Consider the following 19,984-nt stretch of genomic DNA (forward strand, 5'->3'; position numbering starts at 1 on the left):
GAAAGCAAAGTAAGTTAGATGTATTAGGGAGAAATGTTGAAGTTTAAAACAAGGTAGGACTTTTCACCAATTAGAGCTAGTGAATATCAATAGAAATTAAAAGTAAATATTTATATGTTGCTGAAACATTTACAAAATCCCTTCACATAGAGTGTCTCAAGGAATCTTCAAAAATCTTAAAATTATTAGAATATTATTATTCTTTTACATTTTATAGGCAGCAGATATGAAATTCAGAGAAATTACCCTAAATTTACCCAAATTTCTTCTCTTTCCACTGCCACAGTACAATGCTATCTCTAAACTTCCCTGAAATATACAAGCAGAGGAATTTATTTTATATAAGTTAACAAACCATAAAATCAACTCTGAAAAGTAAGTTATTATTCCTTTTATGAAACAATTGTGACTCATATAGTTTAAATAAATTGCTCAAGATCACATAGTAGATAATTGAGATTATATTAGAACCCATATTGTTCTTATGCTGAAGCAGTTCTTTCCATATAATCAAAATATCAATCACATTATCATAGTTATGTAGAGACAAATAATTTACTTGAATAGACACTGTACTTGTTCTTGGAGTAACCATCTGCTCATACTGATAGATGTATTATTGTATGATTATATAACACTTTAGAAATATTGAATGTAATTTTTGAATTTACTGGATTATCAGTGATTCAAACACATTTTGTAGACAGAAATTTTTAGTTTATAGATGTGAGCAAGAATATACATTGATTAAAAATTGGTTGATATACTAAAATACAAGAGCAAGTTTCAGAGAACTTTCAGACTTTGATGAGCTAAGTTTCTTTAGTATCATTGAGGCTGTAGAAAATAAATGTTTCTTAATTGAATTATGCTCAACAAAATTATCTTCTAAAGAGCTATGTCAAATATGATTTGAAGATTGAATTTATGATGACTAAACCAGCATGTGGTGTGCTCTTTCTGAAGTATCTTCTTTATACTCTTAAAATGGCTGCTTAAGTATTTTATATCACATTCCATGCATTAAACTTTCAAATGGTTTTTTTAATTGATAAAATTCCTAAAACACACACAGCTTAATGTGGCTATAATTCAGAGAACTTTTGGGTTTTTTGTTTGTTTGTTTGTTCATTTGTTTTAGGTTCAAAATGATAACAACATCGATAAAAGGAAGATAAATTCACTTAGAACGAAATAAAAAGAGTAATTCATGACCCAAGGTTCTGCAGAGGATGATTCATTGTGGAGCTCTGGCCAACATTTGGCTATCAGGAGTTAATGATAACATGTTTGGCAGGGGATATAAGCACAAACGATAGAAAAGGGCCAAGAATACTAGGGAGTAGGAAACAGAAGATCATCTTTATCTACTAACTCAACCTCTATCTTCTCATCTTCTATGTAAACTGTTTACATACTGATGCCTATAAACTTTTTCTACTCCGTTTTCTTATGTTTTAATAACACTTACAAATTGTTCCACAAAGATTGTTGAATCTTCCATGAGAGAATAAAAGGATGTGTTTTAGCATTCCTACATCTTAAAAGACAGATAATGAGTGAAAACATAGGCTTTTGAAGTCTCAGTGTGTGTGTTATTACTGTAGAGGTGGAGGCTGACCTGCATACGCTTATAACCAGCAAGTGTGTTATGCATGATTTTCATGCCACTGGCTGCCAAGCCACAGTATGAAAGACAGAATACAGCTGGGACTAGTTATATCCATAAGGTGGGAGTGGTTGAGAAAATATGACCTCTTTCTTCCTAAAGATGTATGAGCATCATCTAGAGTAGGCTCTATGGATGCATTTCTATACAGAGAACAGAAAACTAAGTTAAAAATCCAAAGGATTTAGGAAATATATATTACAAAAAATATATAAATAAACAGGCTTTTCATTATAAAGCAAATCACATTGATCAAATATAAAATTTAGGTCAATTTATTCCTCAGTTCTCATGTATATCATTAATATGATATTAAAAGAATATATTTGGAAAATGAAGAGTGAGTATCAAAGCACTTTACTAGTGTTTGAAATACATGTTTTTCAGTATTTTTTATATTGACTAAAATATATACAAACACATGGAGACCTCAGACTTCTCAAATAAAAGGTTAATATTTATACTAATGATAGGTTCAAGGCATGACTAGAAGCTAAACAAACCCATTAAAAATTATAACAATAAAATAAGTGTGATGAAAGAGTATGATGTTTGTAAATGTAAAGGACAGTATTTGCCATAATCAAATGAAATGGTATTCACATTTTAAATATATACAGATATATTTAAATATTTCCACTACTACTGCTTCACCAAGCATGGCAAAGCAGTAGAAGTGGAACTACTCCAAGTCATGGAAATGTGATCTCAACCACTACTCTCTGTGTGATTTTGGGCATCTTAACTTTCTGAATCTCATTGTCTTTATAGGTAAAATGAGAATATTAGTATTACTTGCAGGTTTGATATGAGGATTAAACTAAGTGTACACAAAACATCTGCAACTGAATAAAGATGTCTGGTAGGCAAACACTAAATTTTAGCTATCTTTATCATTTATGCAAACACATGCATATAATGTAAACCTTACTAAGGACAGCAGCTAAAAAGAGTCTTACTAAGCTTACTGTTTTAAATTCACATTCAACAATTTTCTATCTTCAGGTAATTCAGACCTAATGGTTCCAATTTTTAGAACTTCATATTTTTTCTATCTTATATGTTACACTTTCTCAGACATGCAATAATACATAGTATTAATGATTCCCAAGAATAAAGAAAAAGACTAAAATAAATTATATTATTTAAAAAATCAATATTTATATTGGGTGATTTTTTAAAAAATGTGTCATATTGTCTTTTCAATAAATGAAAATTCACAAGCAAATACACAAATATAGATTCAAAACTTACACTCTACAAAAACTAAAAATGGATCACAGACCTAAATATAATGTGCAAACCTATAAAACCCCTAGAAGGTAATATAAGAGAAAACCTAGGTGACCTTGGTCATAGCAATGGCTTTATAGAATATAGCAAATGCATGATCTATAAAATAAATAATTGATAAGATGGATTTCATCAAAATAAATATGAGAAAATATTTATAAAGACATAAAGAAATATCTGATAGAGATATGTCTTTTGAAACTAAATGATAAGGAAACAACAACCTGATTAAAAAGTGGGCCAAAGAGCTTACCAGACACCCCACCAAAAAAGATATACAGATGAACATTAAGCCCATGAAAAGATGCTTTACATCATACGTCATCAGGAAAAGCAAATTAAAATGACAGTGAGATACCAACAAATCTATTAGAATGACCAAAATCCGGAACTCTGACAACACCAAATGCTAACAAGGATGTGGAGCAACAGGAATCTTCATTCATTGCTGGTGGAAATACAAAGTGATATAGTTACTTTGGGAGCTAGTTTGGCAGTTCCTTACAAATTAAACAAACTCTTAACATATGGCCTATTAATTGTACTCCTTGATATTTACCCAAATGAGTCAAAAACTTATCTCCACATAAAAACTTGCATGGAGATATTTATAACAGCTTTATTCAAAATTGTGAAAACTTGAAAGTAAACATAATGTTCTTCCGTAGGCGAATGGATAAATAAACTGCAGGTCATTGAGACCATGAAATATTCAGTGATAAAAACAAATAAGCTACTGAGTCATGAAAAGACATGGAGGAATTTTAAATGCTTATTACTAAGTGAAAGAAGCCAATCTGAAGAAGCTATATACTGTATATTTCAACTACATGACATTCTGGGAAAGGCAAAACAATGGATACAATAAAAAAATCAGATTGTCAAGGAGGGATTAATTAGAGCACAGAGGAATTTCAGTGGAGTGAAAATAGGCTGTATAATACTACAATAGTGAACACATAATACATTTGTCAAAACCTATAGAAGGCACAACATCTACAGTGAATCCTAATGTAAACTATCCACTTAGGATGATAAAATATATTAATAGAAGTTCATCAATTGTAATAACTGTACCACTCTGGTCGGGGACTTTGATAGTGGAGGTGGCTAGACTCCTATAGGGCCAGCAGGTATATGGGAACTCTATATCTTCTGGGAAATTTTGTTGTGAACCTAAAATTGTTCTAAAAATAAAGTTTATTTAAAAAGAAAAAAGTCTCTCATTTTATAACACCTTTTTTTTTAAGGATTAAAATGATATATTCACTGAAATAATGACCTTTATTTTAACTTACAGCAATACCATGATGATAACATAACTTCAGGTAGAGATCTTAAAAAATTGAATAATAAAAATATCTGATACCACAATCTATATATATAATTCTAACAATGCTTAAATTACAGATTGTACAAAAAGTTTGAAGTCAATGCAATACAATATCAATACTGTATTTTCTCTGTGATTGCTTGATTCTATGAAATAGAAGTTAAATTCTTAAATAAATTGTGTTTGAAAAAAGTTGTACACATGCTTCCACCTCCCACATGCATATGTTGTCAGATCCACTAAGTCATTTAGCATTTTTCTAGTTGTATCTAAAGGGTCTAAAGTAACTCTAATGTCCAATTTTTCTTTTAAAAATGTTATAATCAGAGTATCCTACCTAAACATAGAACCAAAGCATATGTAACAGCAAGACATACAATTTTTTCCGTGATTCCATATGACCTGTAAATACTCATGGTTATGACAAAAAGTCTGGTGAAGAATAAAACAAAGAGAATAAAACCAAACAAAATAAAACAAAATAAAAACAAAATAAAACAACAACAAAATAGGGTTCCAATTCTGCCTTTGTTACCCTTACCAGTTATATAATGTAAGGCAAAAAAAGGAGAAAATTAGACTAGATAAACTCTAGGAGTTTATAACATGCTGATATCTAGGAATTGTGTTTGCTGCACCATAATACAATGTCTTCTTTAAATATATATTTTGTAAACCAAAGTACTTCAGAATGCTACAAAGAGGTACGAAATATGTCTATGAAAGTCTTAATTGATGAAACTGTATGTAGCATTTAAACTGATCTTATTCTTCTAGAATCAAGAAGATCTTCTGAACTCTATTGTTAACTTTCTTATTCTACCATGTATTACTGTATTAACCTATGAGAGTATGAATCATAAAATGATAGTAATGGGGCCTTATATGTCATTGGATTGCTTATAACACTAAGTGAAGAGATGGGAATACACTTAACATGCATTCACTAATGGTGATTTCATCACTGTTAACACCATGAATTTAAGGTTGAGTGAGTTTTTTGGTAACAAAATGATGCATTTTGTATGTAGCATCCGTTCAACACCTCCATAACACCAAATATGATGACATGACAATTAAATGCCCAGAGATTTTACACAAAACTGGTAATTAAAAATATCTTAGTCATTCACAGATAAACAATTTTGTCACTGGTAGAACCTAAAAGATATGAGGCAAATAATTAATTATTCATTAAAAGTCAGATCTGCTTTTTATTTATTTAAATTCTAAAACAAAAGTAATCTATTTAAAAAGTGTACAATTTTAAATCATTTTAATTGGAAATACATGAATGTTTGTATGTGTGTGTGTGAATTTTGTTGTTTTGAATTGTTTCCATTCTTCATTCACTAATCTGCTGAAAGACATTTACTAACAGAAGAGTATTTGTCTATTTGATTACACTTTCAAAGGAGCTAGAAGAAGATTCTACATCTGGCAGTCTCCTCTATGTTAAATATGCATAAGAACAGATATATGTAATAAATGTAAATTCATCTTAAAAATTAATAATTTAATCTTCTTACACAGTTGATAGAAATTTTTATTAATAATCATTTACAAAAAATCTTTCAGATTCATAGCTCATCACTAGTGCTATCATGTAAAGTTTTAGGGTTGTTGTTTCCTTCACTTATAAGCTATAAGATTTGGATAACATTCCACAAACTAGCATTTGAATGTATATTTATATGTTATATATAATTTAAGGTATATTTATATATAATTTATATATTTTATATATTGCAATATATAATATATACATAACACTTGTGTTTTATAAAACAGATAATGGTGTTTATTTATATATAGGGCAGAAATTTGTTAACAATATAATTTTAATAAAATAATAGTTTTATAATTCAATGCTAAACAACCATTACATCTTATTTTTATTTAAGAAATTGTTCTGATTTTAAGCCTCTGGGAATATTTGGGCAAATATCTATGTTTCAGAGTGTATGGAATTGAAAAAGCAAAAAGGAATACTGTATTTTTGGTCACTTGTTCATTTATTATTAAAAAGATTATTCTTGATATATCTATTCAGATATAGGCTTACTCCTCCTGAGAAAGACTGCTAATTGTCTCTTTTCCTATCAGAAAAGTGTGTCTTTTATGATATCCTATCTTCTCAAGAAGAAAACTACAGCCATTCCTGTCTATATTATAAGTGTTCAAGGAAAAGAAATAGAGAAGAATCCTCAGTTTCACTGTAAAACCATTTCTCAATTACTGGCAGATTTAAACTTCTCTGCTCATGTAGTCAGCATTTTTATGCACATGGATAACTTTTTTGTGGAGAGCAGTCTCCAATGATAATTTAGTAGTAAGTCTTACATTTAGTAAACTTTGGGGAGCTTTTATTTTGGATATTTATTTGTGTTTGTTTCTATTATAAAAACAGTTTATTACCAAATTCTGCAAGTTAATAGTATTTCTTTTGTCTTAACAGAAAAAAAAATAATACAAAATAAATTATGTGTATATTGAAACTATCTAGTTATCCATCTTATCTTTATTACTTTTCAAATACATATATTTGGGAGTTATCCAAATATATATGGAAGGCTATAAACCATCATTTAAAAAGTTTAATTTTAATGACAAGGAGATTCTTAAATCACATTTTTCAATCCTGGGTCAAAGTTAAAGTCTTTTAAATTAATTGTGTTAAAGCATCAAGATAGCACAAAGGGCAATTACGTGTTGCTTCAATTTACTTGATATTGGAGCAGTGAGCCAATGCTTTCTATCCTCAATTCAAGAGGTAGAGCCAGCATCACTGATATAATTTTTTTTATAAGATTGTAAAATTTGTATTCCAGAATGGAAATCAATGGAAGAGATCTGAAGAACACTTTATAAATTTACAGTAGGTGTTTTCATGGTAATTTAGTGAAAACTTATTTGCTAAATAAAGATTACTACAATCTATGTCTAACAGATTGACTGAATTTTAAAAATGTGATCCAGTATGATTATATACTGGTATGACTATGTAGCAAAAATTCAATATTAAGACATAAATGAGAACTTGTACTGATGTGCAAAGAAAAAATCATAACTTCTGTTTAAATCAAGAAAAAAGTAGGGTAATCACAAGTGTAATTTATTTTTAGGATGCCTAGGTATGTGAAAAAGATGGAGGACACTGAATTAGGACTTGAAACTCTAAATCTATCAATTAGTTGAATAAGTGACTACATTGACAGCTTAAGTAGATAATGAAACAGGAATATAATAAAAATAATCTTTAGTGGAAAGAAGAACAAATAGGAAATGCAGACAAAATAACCACATTTCTGAATGATTATCACAGGCCTTACAAGGCTAAATAAGAATTAAAAATCATCACTGGCTTTCTCAACTCTCAACTACTGGTAGAGAACCAAATTTCATAAGGATGATCAATCATGAATGAAACATCTAAGTCTTTAAAATCTCATGTCCTTTGGAAACCATAATGATTTCTATATCATTATAAGTTATATCCTCTTTCCCACAGACTTTTAATCTTGGGGTTGTATTTAACTTTGGGGATATCTTTACATGAATTTCTAAACTTTGTTCTGTCTTAATTATAAGTTGAAGAATGAACATTACTACTTCAAGCAATAATAATGAATAAAGATTATATATATATATATATTTCCCCCACCCCTTACTCAAAAGAGAAGAATGTTCTTGTGGACATGTCTATATCTGCATTCGTGGAGCTCTTCCAAGGGTCCTCCAGGCATGGAGATTGCTTAAGTCTTTCTAATACATTTATATACTTGATTGGAATCAGAAAATATTGGTGGATACTCTAACTGAATAGGAGATATGCAATAACATAAATTCTGCTCTTGCTTTATTTTTCCCTTCAGAATGTAACTTTCAAAATCATGTTTTGAAAGGTTTTTCTATTCCTTACGGTGCTGAATTTTTTTTTTTTTTTTTTACTAGGTAAATACATAAAACACTCATGTGCACACAGATTCTCAGTGTTACAAAAATAAACCTCACCTTTGTTTATTCCAACCTTGGAAGCTAATGGAGAAATTTAGGTTTATGTCAAACATTTTAATACATAATTCTTGATTTTTTCTATTAATATATTCAATGATTTAAAGGAAAACCTTAGTAATATGATTTTATAAGACTCATAGTCCTCATACCATGCAGCACAGGCTCCTACTGTTTTCATCAACAAGAAGGCTTCTAATTCAAAACGAAATAATATATGTTTTTCTAGTAGTGAAGAAAATTCTTCCTAATAGAAAATATGTTTCTTCCTAACCCTGTGCATGGATCTGCATGATGTTCAAAACACAAAACTAGATTAACTTGATTAACCCCATTTTTCTTTGTAAAAATTTGTTGCATGATTCATTGTATAATCAGAAAGAAGAAAAATAAGTCATTTCCTTTTGTATTGAGTGGGAAAATAGTTTGCTGGAAAGGGAGAACTACTGCTCAGACTTTAAGTCTGGCTCTGTGTCAATCATATCCAGACATTAAATAGCCTTTTTGCACATGGTGAACAAGATGATTCTGTGTGGGTGACAACAGACAGAGATCCTATTTTGCATTTGTGTGTGTGAATGTGTTCATGTGTTAATCCTGACTTGGTTGAATTACAGATCAGACTAATCGAAGAAAGTACATTTAAAAAGAGGGCTTTTATTTTAGTTTTATTGTAGTGAGCAGTATTTTTAATTTTCTTGAAAGGCACCCAAGAATAATTAACTTTGTGAACCAAAAATATACAAAACTGTACAGAATAAATAGTTCATAGAAATCTAGCTATCTTTCTTATAAAATAAAGCTACATTGTGCCACTCTTGAGGCAACTGAAATCACTTACCTTCAGACATGCCTTTGCTACTAATTTATGGCAACTATCAGTACACATCAATAAAAATAAAATAATAATTTTTCTATTTGTTTTACACCTATGAATTACTTGCCACAAGAAACATATTTCTATTTTGGTCATTCAAATTTACAAAAAATTAATGTTATGAAAGAAATCAAACTTAATGGATGCACTAATCATATTTACAGTTGAATATCAGTAGCATTTTACAAATATCTTAAGAATAAGAAATGAACTTGAAGCACAAATGACATACCTTAGTTCACAGCAGCATCAACAATAAGATTGTCCACACAAAATGTGCAGAAAACCCCCAAATTTTGCTTATTTATTCCACCAGAAATATTAATCATTCTTATTTTTAAATTCAGAAAGCATAGCAGTGGTATTATTTTTTGATCCTCAAATATTCAAAGTTCGGGCCACTGTTAGCCTGTATAATTCAACCTCTCATTTTTTTTCTTACTATATATAATTTTAAAGGTCCAGTTCCTTTGCCTTTATAGCAAGAAAATTAGGTGTATTTGACAATGTATATTTTTTGTAGTACATATATTGGTTATATAAACAATATATTTCTTATATATTAATACTATACATACAGTTATAATTTTTAAATGACAAAATCCAATTCTATTTAATCCACAGGTAAAGTAATTCAAGAAAATTAGGGTTGCTTAAATATTCAACCCTTTTAGATGTGCAAGAGAACTTCTTTGAAACACTTTTAAACATTTAGAGTAATATTACTATCATCCTTGAATGATTTACATGCAAGGATTTATTTTATTGGGAACATACAAAATTACCTAAAGACAATGCAATGGCTTCTCCCAGTGATCCCTGAGTTTCTTTTTCTTTTATTTATTTTTTCCCCATGAGAATACTGCTGTGCTTAAATTCTGGTTGATGACACACTCATGTAAGGCACTTATTTATAAATTTTGGACTTAAGACAGAATCACAGCGTTTCTGCAAAAGCCCTCAAACTCTTCATCTATGTTTGCTGTTCCAGGACTTCTAAGTAGTCAGGCTCAGCATGTAAGTTAGCTTTAAGTTCAAAATACTCATTTTTAGTCTGTTCCACTAACACCTTCCTTGGTCTTGAGTACATTAATGTCTCCATTAATTTTAACTCTCCGTGGCCTCCTGGATAGTGTACCTCCATATCGGGCTGGAGTTGAGCAATGTTTTTCTTTAGGTATTCTGTGATTCCCAGTTCCTGAAGCTCTCTTTCTTTCTCTAAAATGTTTCTATATAATGAACTGGCATCTTGGAAAGATAAAAATTCAGTCATTTGGTCTGTGGTTTTGTACTTCATATTTGATCCTGTGAGTGGCGAATGATTTTCCCGTTCTAAAAGACTTCTTTGGAGGTGTTTTGCATCGCTTCCCTCTTTCTCATTTCTTTCTTCTTCTTCTTCCAAATGCTTTGGGCCAAAGGATGGACTTCTATAGACATGAACCATGGGGCTTACCATGTGCTGCTCATAGAGTGATGCAGTGGGCCTTTCAGTAGTATGGTGAGTTGTTTTATGGCCATACATGCTATATTGAAGATGCACGGGACTGTTGTCTCTCATCTGCTCATCTGCTTGCTTCTTCTTGTATCTTCTCCTGCGGTGGAGAACAAGAACCACTATTCCTGCAGCGCAGAACACAATAGTTATGAACACAATCAGCAGTCCTAATATTAAAACAGATAGTGGTACAGCATCAGTAAGTGATCTTAAAATAGTATCAGCTGTAGTTGAGGTTGTAGGAGTACTGACAATTATGTAACTAGTATGAGTTGGCAGGGATGGGTTATTGACCAAACCTGGGCAAAGAAGTTCACTATTTAGTGCTTTTAATTCCTTTTTGTCTAGGTGCTCTGGAGAAGTGCAGAGGATGTCATCTGTCACTGTGTCCTTACTTAATTTTTGTATCCATTGCTGCAATCCAACCAGGTCACAGGAGCAATCCCAGGGATTGTCCTCAAGGTCAATCTGGGTCAGTAAATCAAGGTGATCCAAGATGTTACTTACAGGTAGATGAGTAAACTGGTTTGTTTTAAGGTTTATCCTTGTTAGGGGAACCCCTGAAAAAATATGTGGTGGTAAAACTTGTAAGAGATTGTTATTTAAATAGAGGACTTTAAGTTTAGGCATTGGGTTAAAGGTTCCTGGTAGTATTTCCTTAACTGCATTATATTCAAGATATAAGTACTCAAGATTGTGGAGACCAAGGAACATGCCTCTACTTAATTTGGTCAGATGGTTACCATTTAGATAGAGCTTCTGTAATCTTGTTAAATTCATAAATGATCCTTCTTCAAGAACCTCGATATGATTGTTTCCCAAGTGAAGCATTTCCAAAGTGAAGTATTCCACTAGATCAGACTTCAATAATGTATGAATAATATTCCCCGCTAGAATAAGCTTTCTAGGATTTTGTGGAGGAGGTTTTAAATCTGATAAGCTTTCAATATTGCGTTCTTGACAGTGTATTAGAAGTCCTGATGGGGATAACACTTTGCAGTTACAAGGAATAGGACAGTAGGGTTCCGGAAGTTGAGTGGCTGGTTTTGTAATATAAGGTATCAAACCCGGAACTCTGGTGGGTGTTTTTAAAAGGGATGTGGTCTTGATTGACATGCGACTATCACTTATTGAAGATGTTACTGCCAGATGTAATGATCCTGAAGGATCCTCATGTTCTTCATACAATGGTGGAGTGGGGCAAATTGATTCCTTTTTCAGTCGGCTTAGTATACTTCCTTTGAAAACTGGAGGGCTGTTACATACAACTTCACCAATTATAGACTGTGGAGGCATGTTTTCCAACCATATTTTTAGCTGTAGTAAATCACAATTGCAGGCCCATTTATTGTCCTCCAACTGGAGATCCAATATTCGGCCAATGTGTTCTAAAAAACCAACATAAGGCAATGTTTGCAACTGATTTCCACGGAGATCTAGATGGGTTAAAGGAACAAATCGAAATATGTTTGGAGGAAGACTCTCAATAGCATTGTCATTTAAAATTAACACTTTAAGTCTGTTGAGCTTGCTAAAGGCACTTGGTTCAATCACAGTAATAAAATTATTATCTGCTTGTAGAAATTCCAGGTTTTCCAGTCCATGGAAGGTATCCTCTTTAAGGATTTCTAAAGAATTGTGATTGATATGAAGTTGCTTAAGAAGGCCAAGGCCATTAAATGCACCAGTCTCAATATCTGCAATATTGTTAAATCCGAGGTGTATTGCGATAGCGTTGGTAAGCCCAGAAAAGTCATTCGTGTGAAGCATTGTTAAGTCATTATTTAATAAACTTAAGTGGATAGGTCGTGATGGTGGCACAGTTATTTGGGATAATGTCTTGATACCTTTTTCTTCACAATTTATTAGCATCATGCCGTCTTTTTCCTCACAATTGCAAAGAGAATCACAAGAACTTCCGGCTGAGGACACTGGAGATGAGGATTGTGAAGATATACAGGCAAGGAGAGATGAATATAAGAGATGAATCCACAGCTTCATGTTGTCATGTGATAGAATCTGATTCTGTAAAATAAAATGCAATAGCAATGGGCTTTAGTGAACAGAAGCAGGGAGGAGATGAGTCTGATGTTTTCAAAATGATAGGTTTTCCTCTAAAAAGAAAAATATTGATTACTCTGAAAATACAAACACTTTGCTGCATCTACATTGTCTTTTATTTTTTCTAATTCCATGACAGGCATATTTATTTTAACTTGCACTGTGACCAAATTATAAAATTTAGGTCAAGGAGAATTTAAAATATTATATCATCAGTTGTGTTCACATCTGCCAAATAAACTGTATTTTTAATAGATGAGAGAGGTACTGGCTAAATGGACGATTGAAACTTTGGTATGATGCAAAGGTGTATATTTGAAAAGACCCTGGTATTTTTAAACCACAAAGTAGATGAATCTAAGATTGAAGGATTAAAGTAAAAGATGAATATGTAGGTATTAGCCAGAAGCAGAGAGAACTGTAGGGAATGCAAAAATGACAGCTAGGAAAAAATGTATGTATGCATGCAGTATTTATTTCCTTATTTATATTTTTGAACTTGATCTCACAATATAACATCTAATAATTGTGTTTGTGCTTTAACTTGCTTTGGATTAGGCTCAAGATACTTATAAATTTAATTTTTTATTAAAATTCTTGAGGAAAATACATCTCTGACCACTTAATAAAGTGGAACACTATAAAAAGAATTTCGTTTTAACTATGCTTCCTAAGGAACTTCGTATAAGCCTAATAGTATTAGCTACATATAATTAAGAGTGCCCATTCAAATTTCACTTGAGTCACATTTTATATTGACTTTCTAGAGGTAGAATATTTCCTGCTACTTTTAAATTCTGTTATGAATAAAGTTAATATCATAAAAACTAAAGAAGACAAACTGATCTTTAACACACATTTTTGGCTATTAGAAGAATAAAGAGTGCCTCCTGTAAAATTCTAGCAAATGACTTTCTAATGAGGTCTTGAAATAGGCTTTAGGGCATTGACCGTCATCACATAATTAAGCAGTTGATCTCCTTTATTATAAGGCTTAAAGTCACAAATAATGAATTCTGAAACAAACTGCACTATACTAAAATATTTGAGGATATCTCTAATTTGCGAAATAAAAAAATAACAGGATAACATCACATATTTCAGCGCCTTAAAACTTTAAGACATATGTCTGAGATAGCAAATTTAAAAAGATTCTAAGTCTGAAGTGACAGCGACAAGGTAAATGCATAACTGTAATGGTATCTAATTATTTTTCTTTAAGAATCATATTTAAATTCATATCAAATAAATCGAAAAGTAAACAAACACCATATCTTGTAATTATTCAACTTTTTGAGATTTTTCTAAATGGAATGTAAATAGTAACTTTGAATCTATTTAAAATTCACAATCAGATAAAACACCCCAGAATAATTCTGAAAATAAACTTTATTTCATGAAATACATTGAAAGGTAAAAGGTAATCAAAGAAATAAAACAATATAGTGCCTCTTTACACAAAGGAAAAAAGTTAGCCGAGTCGACATTTCCATAGGGAAATTGTTTGATTTTAAACAGCTCTGAGTACTGTGCTTAGAATCAAGAAGCTTGTAGCTGGAGCCTCAACTTGTGGATTAGCTTCTACAAACATTAAAAGTGCTTCTCCATAGATAATGAAGAAAGAATGTTACTGGTTTCACCAGGCACAGCATCTTGAGAAAATAGTAAATAACTTCCAGATGACTACCTTTTATGATTTTTTAAAAAAAATCTTACATGCATTTTAGGCTTTCCAAAATGCCCTAGGAAATAATTTCTAATGTTTTTTTTGAAATACATACAGATGTGAAGAGTGGTTCTGTATTGATCATTTTGATACAATGTTAAAGAGGTAAAAATCTCCACTTACATATTTTTAGAATATACATATTTTTAAGTCAGGAATTAATAAAAGTAGTATACAAAATATAAAGAATCTTTTAATATTCTGCTTATGTTTTAAATTCAACAGTGGCATTTTAAAGTTATCTTGTTTCAAAAAGCACACATATTTAGTTTCCAGTAACAAACTGCATGCTGTAAAAGATATATTGGCATATTATTTTATTTGTTCTTCTCCACAGCCAGCTGTTGGACTAAATGTCTGCTGCTCAGAGAAAACAGGCATCTGCTACAGTATTAGTTGTGCCAATGAGCAAGAATGAAACTGGATAGCCTTTAATGCAAAGTTATTTTTTTGAGGACAAACATACATTCAACCACTTTAGGATAATGCAAAAATAGGGAACAAAAAAGTCTGGAAACATTCATCTTACCTGTAAAGCAGAGACTCTTACTGACGTTATCTGTAATGCACAGCTGGAAGAGATGTTCAAAGTAAATTCACTTTCTTTATTAAAAAAGAAAACACTAACCACCGCTTACTTTCTTCTTAAATATCACTTTTTGGCGAGTCTCATCACTTTATAAAGTGAAAACCTCTAGTCAGAGCCAAAATGCTGAGCATTTCATTGACAATATTTCAAACAGAGTGCATACTAAATCATCCTGAAGCAGTTGTCCTTTTTTCCCCCAATTAAAATTCACGGCATACTTCACAGCTACGCTGACTTTTTTGCATATAGTTAACCATTTGCAAACTGCCGAATGCAGTAAATAAACAAGATGTTTCACAGAGCTGGGACTGATCACTCTTGCTTTCTTAGGTTGTAGATCCGAGCTGCAGCAGGGTTCTCTTTCCTCCCTTTCTAGTCTTTCTTGTTAGCTCAGTTTGTTATTAGTCAGATTGCCAAGGGCTGGGAGGTAGGCGTAAATAAAGAGACTTCTTGGCTTTTGACTCAGCCTTTAAGCCCTTCCCCATCAGAGAGCTTTAATCTGCCAGTGTCATTTAACACAAGAGAGAGCTCCACCTTGGGACGGCTTAACCCCTCCTCTTTCTGCAAATGGTCTTTCCACTCCCTTTTCATACCAAATATGAAAGTGAATTAGTGAATTATAGCGCAAGTAAATTTTGATGAAAATAATTACATGTCATTTAAAATGCTTAATAATATTTTACGTTCCATAGAAAGCTAAATAATACATTATGTTAAATTTTCATCTAGCACAGTGCTGTACTGTTTGCACACATGTGTGTAGAAAAACTGCAAGCATGCTGCCTGTAGAATAGTTGCTTTCTTTTTTATTTTTTATTTTAACTGGTATTCATGGCTGAAACTGGGCAGGAATTACATTTTAAAATATTAACATGAACTGCTATCCTGAAACATTTGCATTTTTGTATTCACTTTTTAAATTTTTTTTTGTAAAAGCCTTATGTCAGAAACTCTAAGGTTTATACTTCATTATTTCTTTCCCTACAGCTAAGATTCAATAATGAGACTAGAAATGAGGTTCTTTTTCAGTTAAGATAATACTTAATTTGGAATAGAAATATGATTATTTTAAATTCTATTCAATAATTTTTATTACGAATGGTTGTCATTAATCAAACACTGTTTATCACACTCAAACATATAAAATCATCCCTTTTCAAATGAAATAAAACAAGCAGAAGCTACAATATCCTGATTTTTATGGTACTAGGTCAGAAAGCATTTTTTTCTAGAAAGATTATATTTTAAAAGTTACTTATTTCTTCAACTCTTAAAAGTTCTGAATCATCACTAATAAAACTCTCAACTGTCAGATTCCTTATTTCCTCAAATGCCTGTATTTTAAAAACCATTCCTCTTTACCTGCATTCCAAGTACCTGAACTTTTTGCAACCAAAATGAATATACTAGATGTTATAGTTTATTTTGAAACATTTTATGTTTAGAAACGCTCTGGCCTCTATGTTCCAGAGACTACCTATATAACACTAGGTCTCATCTCAGAAAATAAGAAAGAGGTTTCATACAGATTAAATCATCACAACGGGACCATATCAGATTGGACTATTATTTAATGACAGTCTGCAGGTATGCACTCAAATTTATAAAGTTTTCATATCCTTAGTGTGGAATAGTTATTATAAAATATAAGGATTTTGAGACGATTTTAATATTATAACTTTCTTTTATATAATATTCTCTCACTCATTAAGCTCCTCATGTTTTTTAAAGATATTGTGTACTTTAAAATGGAATTGAGATTATAATACAGATAAAGGAGTGGGGAAAGAGAATAAAGATGAGAAATAAGAGAATAAAGGGAATAAGGGAGAATAAAAGTAAGGAATTGATCTTAGGCACAATTTGCTACTTCCATGGCCAAGTTCTGTTAACATAAATCAACCTAATGACTTAGATAAATGGTGACAATGTAGAGATAATCAATGGGGAAACAAGAAACTAAAATAATGTTCCTCCCAATACTATAGATGTAATTCTCCAAATCCATTTATTTAGGTTTTGGAGGCAAAGTCTAAGAAGAAATGTTCTGGAAGTATAATCTATGGAAGAAAGTTGTTCAAACAGACATGTAGGACAAATGGAACTAAATTTCTTCTATATTGATACAGGTTTCTCTCATTTCCTCCAATTCGAGCACGTGTCTATTTTATCCATAATATACAACTAGCAGATATTTTAAATTTTTTGTCTCGAATCCCTTGACTACCTATTTCATTTTGTCTCTTCCACATTTACATTACTGGTTAATTACACAATAGTAAGGGAGAGAAGTGACTAGCAGGCCTTGTCTTTTTATTCTTTACTTTATCTGTAAGTTTTGGGTGAAAACTTAGAGAAAAGCTAGATAAAGAATTGTTATTTGAGGAGCATGCTGTAACTTTTAACTTAATTCAGAGAATAATGGTGATAATGAATTACCATTATCTCAAATGTAATAGCAAAATATGTAGTTTAGCACATTCAAATAATTATAAATAAATACATCCACTGTTCTCTATGTTTTCTTAACTGTAATTTTCCAGTTATTTTACTAAGTTAATAATATACCCATTCATTCCAAAATACTTATGGCAGAATGTGTTAATGGTTGTTGGGTTTTATCTTAACATAATTTTTAATTTTTCAATTATTACACAAAAAATTACCTTTCCAATGTAGCTTTTTCAAAGTTTTAATAATAAATTTTTAAGTGATTATAGTAAATACTATTTACCATATAGTTTACCTCTAGTGACTCTGTAATGGACAATTTTAAGAAGTAACCTATTATCATGGATTCTAAGTTATGTGTTATTGTCAGTTTATCTTCATTTTAGAATATGCATAACCTTAAAGGGCAAACATGAAAGTAGTCTAAATACCATCAAGAATACCAAGCAGTCAGAAGAAATAAACCTATCTCATTTTAAAGCAGCAGCATATGTAAGGCATCACAGTGCATAATATATGAGGAGTTAGAAGACTGCCTCCTTTTCCTGCTTACGTGAATGGGAGGAGGGCAATCATTTTGCGTATCCAATGGCAACAAAGGCCATCTGAAAGAATGGCTTATGAAATGTGTTGTACTGATAATGCATATGGGACATATAGTATGAAAAGACCAAGACTAAACATTGGAAAGAGGGGGAAAAAAAAAAAACAAAGAGATTTATTCATTCTGTACAGAACTAACTCTACCTCAGAGCTCACCTATTGTAATACCACATTTGAGTGGTATAGTGAAGACATATATCAGATTGTTTTAACTTAAAAATCTGGAAGGCTTGAACAGAGAAACTTTTGCACCATCTGTGGTGTAGACTGAGGAATATTTAAATAGTCTGAAGGTAAAAAGTATTACACTTTATGAAACTTTGGGGATGATAATACTATAGATAGATTTTAAATATTCATTGATGATTTCATTCTTTAAGAAACTAAACAGAAATAATCCTAAATCAATATCACTTTTTTAGTATTTATATAATTAAAAAGAAATATTTAATGTAAATCATTGGGAAATATCTATTACTGTGGACTTTGTCTGCACTGTATCATTAGGAGATTAAGTTGAAACTCATGATAATGCTATTAAAACTGAATCTTACAGACATTTGCAAATAATGTCCAAATTTACAGACATTTGCAAATAATGTCCAATTTACAGAGATGTGTATACTGATTTTATAAACATTGCTAATGACATTTTCTTATTTCCAAACTAAAAGTTATCTTTAAAATTATATATACTTTTAAAAATGTATGTTTCATTATAAAAATCTAAAGGAAATTCAAAAGAAATAAGAAAAGTAAAATCCACTAACAATCCCATATATGTAATTCAATTCAAATATTTATTATTATTCCCATCTTGTCTATTGAATACAAAATCAATAGCTCTTATGAAATAATAAAAAAAAAAAACTTTAAATCATAATAATGGAGTAAAGCCTAATAAAAGTGTATAATTTGACTTATCTATATAAATCTAATTCAAGAAAATTATAATAAAATAATGTTGTCTTTTACCTTTCACAATGCAATGCTGTACAGTAAATTTTGAATAGAGTAAACTGGAAGAGAAGCCTAAAGCACTTTATTGCCTTTTTTTTTTGTTTGTTTTGGTTCTGTTGGAATCAGAATACAATCATTATGGATATCCTGACTTCTGACAATAACATGAAATTTAACTAAGGGACTTCTGTATGTGGAAGAATAAAAAAAGTCTTTAGCAATAACATTTTTGTACATGAGAAGAACATTTGTACATATTCATCATGAATAATGACCGTTCAGTGAAAAGTCTATGCATATTAGAGTGAATTTACATGACAGATATAATATTTTATAAAGTCAACATGAATGCATGTTTATGAAGCTTACCATTTGCATTAAACCTTTAATAAAATGTTTAATTTGTTTTTTAAATCTTATGTTTTTATCATTCTCAATTTGATCTCAGATCAAAGGTTTAAAATTAATAATGAAATCACTTTACTCTAAGAGGGTTTTACAATAAAACTTCCTGTTGTGATTTGAAATCTGTTGACACAAAGGAGTTCTCTAATTTTATTGTTTAATCTGGCAAAACCTAAAACAAAACAAACAAAACAAAACAAAACAAAAACTTTCTCCTGGAAACTTTAACTATGAGCTCTCTTTCTTGATATACAGTATATTTGAGATTTCATAAAATACCTTATTTCAAATTGGTGACTAAGAAGACTTTTTAAAAATTACAAAAAAAAAAAAAAACCTACAAAAGGTTGATGAATGTTTCCATGACAAATAATAAGCAGTGTGAAAGAGAACAAGCTCCTGTGGAATAATGCTAGATTGTGAGTTATTCTGTTTGCAAAGACTCCTAGAGGGAAGGCTAATATGTACTTCATATTTTTTCCCATTGTACTACAGAGTGGATTGCATA

The 19,984-nt window shown here is 30.8% G+C and overlaps 1 protein-coding gene across 1 annotated transcript; it reads right to left on the bottom strand.

Annotated features, from left to right (window-relative positions):
* Nucleotides 1-8,960: 8,960 nt before the first annotated feature.
* Nucleotides 8,961-15,499, bottom strand: SLITRK6 (SLIT and NTRK like family member 6). Its single transcript, XM_011355482.1, has 2 exons — nt 14,998-15,499; nt 8,961-12,706 (listed from the first exon to the last, which is right to left on the bottom strand). Exon 2 carries the CDS (start codon nt 12,680-12,682, stop codon nt 10,160-10,162), a length of 2,523 nt encoding a protein of 840 aa, XP_011353784.1. The 5' UTR covers nt 12,683-12,706; nt 14,998-15,499; the 3' UTR covers nt 8,961-10,159.
* Between the last annotated feature and the right edge of the window lie 4,485 nt (nt 15,500-19,984).

The sequence above is a fragment of the Pteropus vampyrus genome, unplaced genomic scaffold, assembly GCF_000151845.1.
Source record: "Pteropus vampyrus isolate Shadow unplaced genomic scaffold, Pvam_2.0 Scaffold21, whole genome shotgun sequence".
NCBI classification, from domain to species: Eukaryota; Metazoa; Chordata; class Mammalia; order Chiroptera; family Pteropodidae; genus Pteropus; species Pteropus vampyrus.